Genomic DNA, 7,927 nt, shown 5'->3' with positions numbered 1-7,927 from the left:
ACTCCTCCGCTCCCTTACGGACGCCAGCCGCCCCTCCATATCGTGGGCAGCCGGCAGCGAGCTCGCCCATCGCCCAGTCCTTCACTGTCGTCGCTCCAGTTTTATATCATTCCATCTCCTGCGTGGGACTCGAGACCGGTGGTGGGTTGCAGGTGTAACTCATCTCCAATCACTCCACCGGCCTCACTCCTCGTTCCCACGTCCCTCGGCCCCGCCCCACTCGTCACAGTGCCATATTCTTTCACAGCCAAAATTGCCTTATGTGCAAGGGCATGGAGTGACAACCACTAACATCTGAGCTCCCATTATGACCCAACATCTATGATTCTGTAATTAATATTGCATATCATACAATAAATGCAAAATAATGATGATAAACTGTACACAGATTTTGAAGCCAGTATTTGTTGCCAGTTATGATGTTGCGGTCTCTTGCTCTTTAGGTCATTAGAGCAGCCCTCACAAGACAGAGACTATTTAGTCATTGGGTCATTACTGTGAATAGCGCTAATTAATCTCGGAGCGCAGAGCAGCATCGTCAGAGGGGCTCTGGTTTTTGATTACAATAAGAAAGCATTTGCTGCGGTCACCATAATGATATCAAGCTCCTGCTATAAAGCCCTGCTCACTCCGGTTACGGACAAGGTTTAATCAATATTGTGTCCTTCATCCTGCATTCAGGGCCGACCTTGGCAGCCTTTTGTCTCCTAAACGAGGGCAAAGAGCATATATGTGGATACACAGAAAAAAAAAGGGTCCAATCATTGATCCCATGTGAAAATAAAACACTAGTGTATCTAATCAGCTCATTTAGAAGCTAATAAATCATGTTTATTATCATTTTCCTTTGCCTAATGATGTATCACCCTGCCATGATCGTTTGTAAATTTATTAGAGCTTCCTAATGTAGGCAGAAAGGATAAAAATGGGCAGACAACACCAGCACAAACAGATCAGGGTACAGTTGGGGTCTACCTATTGATTCATTTGAAAACATACAACAATATTATTATGTAATAGAGGGCTATAGTAGACCAAATAATGTTAAACAGTCAGCAGGTACATTTAAGCAGTGAATATGTAGATAAAGGAGCCCTGAACAACCTCCAGACTTGAAAGTGCTAATCAGTGAATTATCGCCATTTAAATATTCATAGAAGCCTCTCAGGTACAGATAAATCATGAAAACACAAACGCAAAATCTATTGTCGAAAAACAAATTTACTGCATCATTCTGCTGAACACCAAATTGTGTTGTGTTACAAAACATGAAACAAAGTTATTGAACATTATAGTCAACTAACAAAGGATTATGCATATCGACAGTAAACAATTTACTTAACTAATAATGAAAAAAGAAACTAGTAAAATGGCTTCACATCTTCCTCTTCTGGGTGCTGATGTATAACACTAGAGGACAAAGAAAACAAAATGAACTTTAGTATATGCAAAACATGCAGAAAATGTAAAAAAAAAAAAACATTACACACCGTTGTTTCCTCTGAGAAATGCATCGCCATACTTGTTCTTCAGCTGGCCATTGACATATTCCTCTGTCTGTTCCACGGCGATATTCATGTAGCCATCAAGGCAGGCCAGGACTCCTGAGAGCAAGACACATGTTAGACATCATGTAACTTATACGCCTTTTCAAAACTTTTTTTTTGCCAAAGATCAGGGGCACAGGCAGAACTTGGAGGTAGTGCACCTTTTAGAAAATGTAACTGTATTGCATTCTCATGTAGTGATATTTTATTTGTACGCATAAAAATAAATATTTGTACAATAAAAAAATTGCACTATTGTACATTAAAACAGTAATAACAAAACAAGCATTGAAAATAGATATTAAAAAAAAATGAAAATTCAGTTCACCCTTCAACTTTTTTCCTCCCTCTGAAGAACCTGTTGTCTTACTGCATATATGAGGAAGCCCAGTTTTTAAAGTGTGATTTTTAGATCTTTAAATATTTTTTATTTTATTCTTAAAAAAAAAATCTAACTACCTTTCTAATCTTTTTGTATTCTATTTTCTTTTCATTTATTTTGCAATTGTATGTGTGTGTGTGTATATGTGTAAAGATCTCTAACACTAGCTTGCTCTATTCTTTTTTTATTCTATCCGTTTTCTTTTTATTTATTATATTATTTAAAATCCCATGCTACGTGTACTGTGTTAACCTAACTGAGACTTGTTATAGCACTTATATAGCATTGCTCTTTTTGTTGTTTTTGATTGCTTCCACTGTCCTCATCTGTAAGTCGCTTTGGATAAAAGCATCTGCTAAATGAATAAATGTAAATATCATGTAAATTAAAACAACCTTATAACTATATATTATACTAATTGTTGTAGTTGCACTCAAAATATTTTAACAGGTATAAAATGTGTAAATAAACAGTCAAATTGTATATGTGTGTGTGTGTGTGTGTGTGTGTGTTTTCCTAACTTCAAAGATTGGAATATGCTCACGGACTTTTGGTTTGAATTAATCTTGCCTTTTGCATGATGTCGCCGACCATCTTTAAACCAAACCTACATCCTTGTTGTTTAAGGACTATAAATCTCATTTAAGCTGCTCTTCTTCTTTTACCTCTGTAATCAACACCAGAGTTCAGCTTCACCACCACTGGTCTCCCAATGATCTGCTTCAGGAAATCACTTGGTGTCTGCTTCCGGAGACTCATTATTACTGAAAATACAGAGATCAGAAATAACTAACTAAATGAAGGCTATGAATAACTTACGAAACGCAGATATAAGAAACTGTACACTGGCTGCATCGTTATAGGTAAAAGCGTAAAAGCAGTGTTACTGTAGGGAGAGCAGCGCCGTAAGATTTGTTTATCGCTCACAGACTAACTTTACACTAAACACTTTTTTTTTTACAAATTGCAACAGTCCGTCTATGTGTATCCTCTGCAGCAGTGACGTTGACGTTATAAGCGGTTTTGTTTGGACAGAACCGGTGTACATGTAGCATGAGCTGCTAATTTAGCCTGTTAGCATTACATGTAAACGTAAAGCACAATCCATTCATTACACACGTCTCAGGATACCGTACTACAATTAATGTAACCCTTCGATAACGTCAAATGCACTCGTTCATTTAAAGAAAATAAAACAGTCACTCGCCTCTCTCGTATTGCAACGTTTGCCGCACGTTTCGACTGAGCGCCTGTTGACCAATGAACTGAAGCGCTTAGTCTACTTCCATGCTGTTTACACCGCACAGCCAATCAGATGCGTCGATAACAACCTAGCGTACGGAAGCCGCAAAGGTGCCATTATGTACTTTGATAAAGAATGCGGAGAAGGAATATGAACCAGAAAGACAAAGGTAGTGAAAAAGGAAAAGCTTCTCTCTTTTTGTTTTATTATGAAATCAGAATGATATACAGATATAAGGATGGATGAGTGAGCTAATGATGATAGATAGATAGATAGATAGATAGATAGATAGATAGATAGATAGATAGATAGATAGATAGATAGATAGACAGACAGACAGACAGACAGACAGACAGACAGACAGACAGACAGACAGACAGACAGACAGATAGATAGATAGATAGATAGATAGATAGATAGATAGATAGAGAGACTGTAAAAATGAGGAGTAAAAACAATTTTGTACTGTAAAATATTATATGTATGTCTATATATACATTGTGTAGAGAGGTGTGACTAAAGACACCAGGAGAAATATCTTATTCAAAAAGAGAGATGGGGAAGAAAAAAAAAACTGTCTTTTGTTCACAGGCAGAGGAGGGCATGCACCTGAGAGACAGAATCTTAAAGCACTTCTGGCGCATACAGACAGTTTGCTTGTTAGCAGGGCATTGGTAGCCCTGAGGAGGCTAGAGGTTAATTTGGTATCTGGTGCCGTGTTAAACTGAGGTCAGCGCTACAAGTCCTTAAGTCATAAACAAGTGTGGTTAAGAGCCGTGTACACACCTAGGCACAAGTTAATGAATATTCAATGAGTATTTTTTCCTTGTTGCCTGAGTTCACGTCCGAAAAGAGGGTTAAGAGGGAAAAAATGTGTTCTAATGTGTTTTTCTATCAAAGCGATCATTCATTTAAGAAAAAAAATACATAAATCGAACAAGTTAACAGATATCTCAGTAGTGGCACACACTACCGGCATGTTCTGTGGTAAATAAATAAAGCATGTTTTGAGCGATGTGACAAAGAGTTAACACACACACACACACACACTTTGGCACATTCTTGACTTTACCAGAAAAGCGTGAATGGCTTGGCTTGTTAAGTGATACTGAATAAAAACACAATGAAGCAGTACAGATAAGAAAGAATTTCATTAGCTTTTTTTTTTCTTCACAGTTTCGCCTGTTGCTGGGCAAAGGAAGAATAGTGCATCTGACAAACTCTATATCACAAAAGAAGACATTTTAACCTTAACGACCTGTCCTTCAGAAGCTTTTGTCTAAATATTTTGTATGTTGACGTGAATGTGCATTAAATGTATAGCGCCGACTGGCTAGGGACAAAATAAAAAAGCTTTCAGGTTTCCTCAGTGCAGACAATCTACTCTCACCACGAGCCTCAGCTACTCCCAAACTAGTAACATGTTGGTAATAGCTGCCCAGTGATGCCAGATGGGACTGTTTTCACCCTGCCTTCAAGACGCTGGTGAGCTCAGATGGACAGTGGCACAGTTGATTTGCTGGTACAACCTGCCTCACCTTTCTAAGCCCCCCAAAGACCTGAGAGGGAGTAGAAGAAAAATGAAAAGATTACAGAGCCAGCTTCAACAGGGTTGGGGGGGGGGGGGGTCAGGCTGAGGGTTGTCAGATGCGAGGGGAGGTGGGATCCCTCGGTTGAGAGGAGAGTCTAGACTAGGCTGACCTTTGTGGGTCAGGGCTTTCTCTACGGGGTCAAGTTGGATATGGAGGGGGGATAATGGAAAAACCTCAAGGGAGTTTTCAAATGAAATCCAGATTGGCTGTCGGCATGTAGTTTTTCTCCTCCCCTTCCCGCTTCCTAATCCCTGCACTGCATGGGGGTAATAGTGTGGAAATGATGGGGGGTGCGTCACCTTGATCAAAAATGAGCAGTGGAACCTTGCTCACCTTTTCTAACACCCATAAAAATAATCCATCTCCGTGAGTCCATATAATGCAATGTGGATGGGTCCCTCAAAATGTACCACTTCAAAAACCACGCAAAATGAACATAATAGTAATCAACACAACCCCAGGTTATGAGTAATTGTCTTCTGAAGTGAAATGGTAGGTGTGTGAGAAAAAAAAAATACAAATATTTTAAACATTTGAAATTATAAACCATGGCTTCTGGCCAACTGTCAAACACAGGTTAAAGAGTTCACTCTTAAAATATTGATTAGGCGACTTTTTCTAAAGATCTCTGTTTGTTTTCCATAGAAGAAAGAAAGCCATGTATACAGCTGGGAATAATTGATGAGATAATTTTTGGATTGAATATTACTTTTATATAGATGGCACGTACACCTTTACTCAATTATTATTTTTATTATTTTTAGTTATGTAAAAATTTGTATGGTTTGTAGCTTTTGGATAATTAAACCAGCCAAATCTATACTGGAACATTGGCTATTTTGGATATCTCTATGCCTTTCATAATTTATGCATTTTTGTTTTACGCTATAAATTCCGTAGCTGTCCTTCACAGCCTAATAAATAATGCAATAACATTTTTACTGTCTATATTGCAAAATGTGGCTCTGGTAAATTTTGCAAGGTGACAAACAGTAAATTTATTTTTTGGTTTTAGTTTTAATTAAAAACCAGATTCATATTTGAAGCTTAATTTTGTTGTGCTATTTATATTTCTATGTAATCCTATTGTTACAAACACGCCTGGTTCCACCTCCACGCAATCACTACGCACGCCCTCACCGGAATACATCCACCTGACCCTCATCACCACCCAATCACCTCAGCACCATAAAAACCACACACACCCACTCAATCGATGTCTGGTCTCGTTCGCGACAAGGTTTTACCTGTATGCTAACTCTAAGGACTAACTCTTCTTCTACTTACCTCTCTCCAGCGATTCTCCGAAGATCCAGATCCCCAGTGTGCGTGTGTGTGGTTCACCTTCCTCCTCTGATGTCTTCACCCAGCCTGCACGGAACCATCCCTCACTCCACCCTACACTACCTGCTCCTTTGCTTGTGTCTGTTCAATAAACCATTCTGTCTGTTACTCCTCAGCCTCCCGAGTGATCCGTAACAGAAGACCGGACCAACACCGCCAGGCACAATCATGAGCCTCACGGACCCCTTTCAAGATCTGATTAATGCACTCCGAAGGACACTCACGGCTACAACTGCATCCCCAACACCAGCGAGCACTTCCGTCAACGATGCCAGCACTTCCTCACCTTCCGTTCACTCCAGTCCCATGGCCCGGCCAGTGCCCTACTCTGGTGCGGCGGAGGAATGCAGCGGTTTCCTCCTACAATGCTCACTGGTCCTGGAGATTCAACCGCACTTGTACCCCACTGAGAGATCTAAGGTAGCCTTTGTAATTTCTCAACTGCAAGAGCACCAGGGCCAGGCGTATTCCTCTACGCCACTCTGCCGACCAGAGGCCGTCAGCTCCCCAGAACCAGCCAGTGAACCCATGCTACTAGACTCCTATCATCTCTCTATGGCTGAACGACAAAGACGGCTGGCCCAGAATCTGTGCCTCTACTGTGCAGCCCCCAGGGCATGCCATCGATGTATGCCCCGTCCGTCCTCCTCGTCCCATGGTGAGTGCCATTCTCCCTTCAAGATACCAAATGAAACCACTTACCACTGTTGTGACACTTACTACCGCTGACATATCTCTTCCAGTTTCCACCCTCCTCGATTCTGGGTCAGCCGGCAACTTCATCTCCAGCGCCCTCTGCCGTCAGCTCAAGCTCGCTACTACGGCAACGCCGTCAGCCTACCAAGTCCACACTATCACCGGCAAGCCGTTAAGCAGGAGATGCGTGCGTCATAATGTGGGTCCCATATCCCTCCAAACTGGACTACTCCATCACGAGGAAATCCATCTGCTGGTTCTGGAGGAATCCACCGCTGACGTGATTCTAGGGCGCCTGTGGTTAGAGCAGCACAACCCCGTAATCTCCTGGAAGACGGGCGAAGTCCTGAAGTGGGGCGACGCCTGTTTCAAGAGCTGCATCTCAGGTTGTCCAGTTCCAGCCACACCTTCCCCTGAACCTCTTCCAGTCTGTTCCACATCAATAGAGAGCCCAGTGAAAAACCAATCCATCGCCATCCCTCACTGCTAAGCCCCCTTCAGTGACGTCTTCTGCCTCAAACGGGCCTCCAAGCTGCTTCCACACCGGCCGTGGGACTGTGCAATCGATCTGCTGCCGGGTGAACCAGTGCCTAAAGGAAGGATATACCCCTTATACATTCCTGAGGAGAAGGCCATGGAGGAGTACATCAAGGAGGCGCTGGCTCAGGGTTATATTCGTCCATCGACCTGCTTCGAATTTCTTGTTTGTGGAGAAAAAGTACGAAGGGTTAAGACCATGCATTGATTATCGGGCTCTCAACAATATAACAGTGAAGTTCAGGTACCCACTTCCCCTCGTCCCAGCTGCCTTGGAACATCTCCGTGATGCCACTGTGTTCACCAAGTTGGACCTCCGCAGCGCCTACAACCTCATCCGGATACGAGAGGGGGACGAGTGAAAGACCGCCTTCATAACCCCTACAGGCCACTATGAATACTGCGTGATGCCGTTTGGACTTGTTAACGCCCCCTCAGTATTCCAGGACTTCATCCACGAGGTGCTCCGGGAGTTCATCCACAAGTTCGTCCTAGTCTACATTGATGATATCCTCATCTACTCCGGGAGCCTAGCAGAACATCAACGCCACGTTGCGGAGGTCCTGCAATGCCTGAGGGCCTACCA

The 7,927-nt window shown here is 42.2% G+C and overlaps 1 protein-coding gene across 1 annotated transcript; it reads right to left on the bottom strand.

Moving 5' to 3' along the window:
- Window positions 1-1,203: 1,203 nt before the first annotated feature.
- LOC132141946 (U6 snRNA-associated Sm-like protein LSm6) lies at window positions 1,204-3,264 on the bottom strand. The gene is made up of 4 exons (XM_059551590.1): window positions 3,137-3,264; window positions 2,595-2,693; window positions 1,491-1,604; window positions 1,204-1,410 (listed from the first exon to the last, which is right to left on the bottom strand). Exons 2-4 carry the CDS (start codon window positions 2,686-2,688, stop codon window positions 1,376-1,378), a joined length of 243 nt encoding a protein of 80 aa, XP_059407573.1. The 5' UTR covers window positions 2,689-2,693; window positions 3,137-3,264; the 3' UTR covers window positions 1,204-1,375.
- Window positions 3,265-7,927: the final 4,663 nt, after the last annotated feature.

The sequence above is a fragment of the Carassius carassius genome, chromosome 6, assembly GCF_963082965.1.
Source record: "Carassius carassius chromosome 6, fCarCar2.1, whole genome shotgun sequence".
NCBI classification, from domain to species: domain Eukaryota; kingdom Metazoa; phylum Chordata; class Actinopteri; order Cypriniformes; family Cyprinidae; genus Carassius; species Carassius carassius.
The sequence above is the reverse complement of the archived record's forward strand: the minus strand, read 5'-3'. Positions and strand labels throughout refer to the sequence as shown.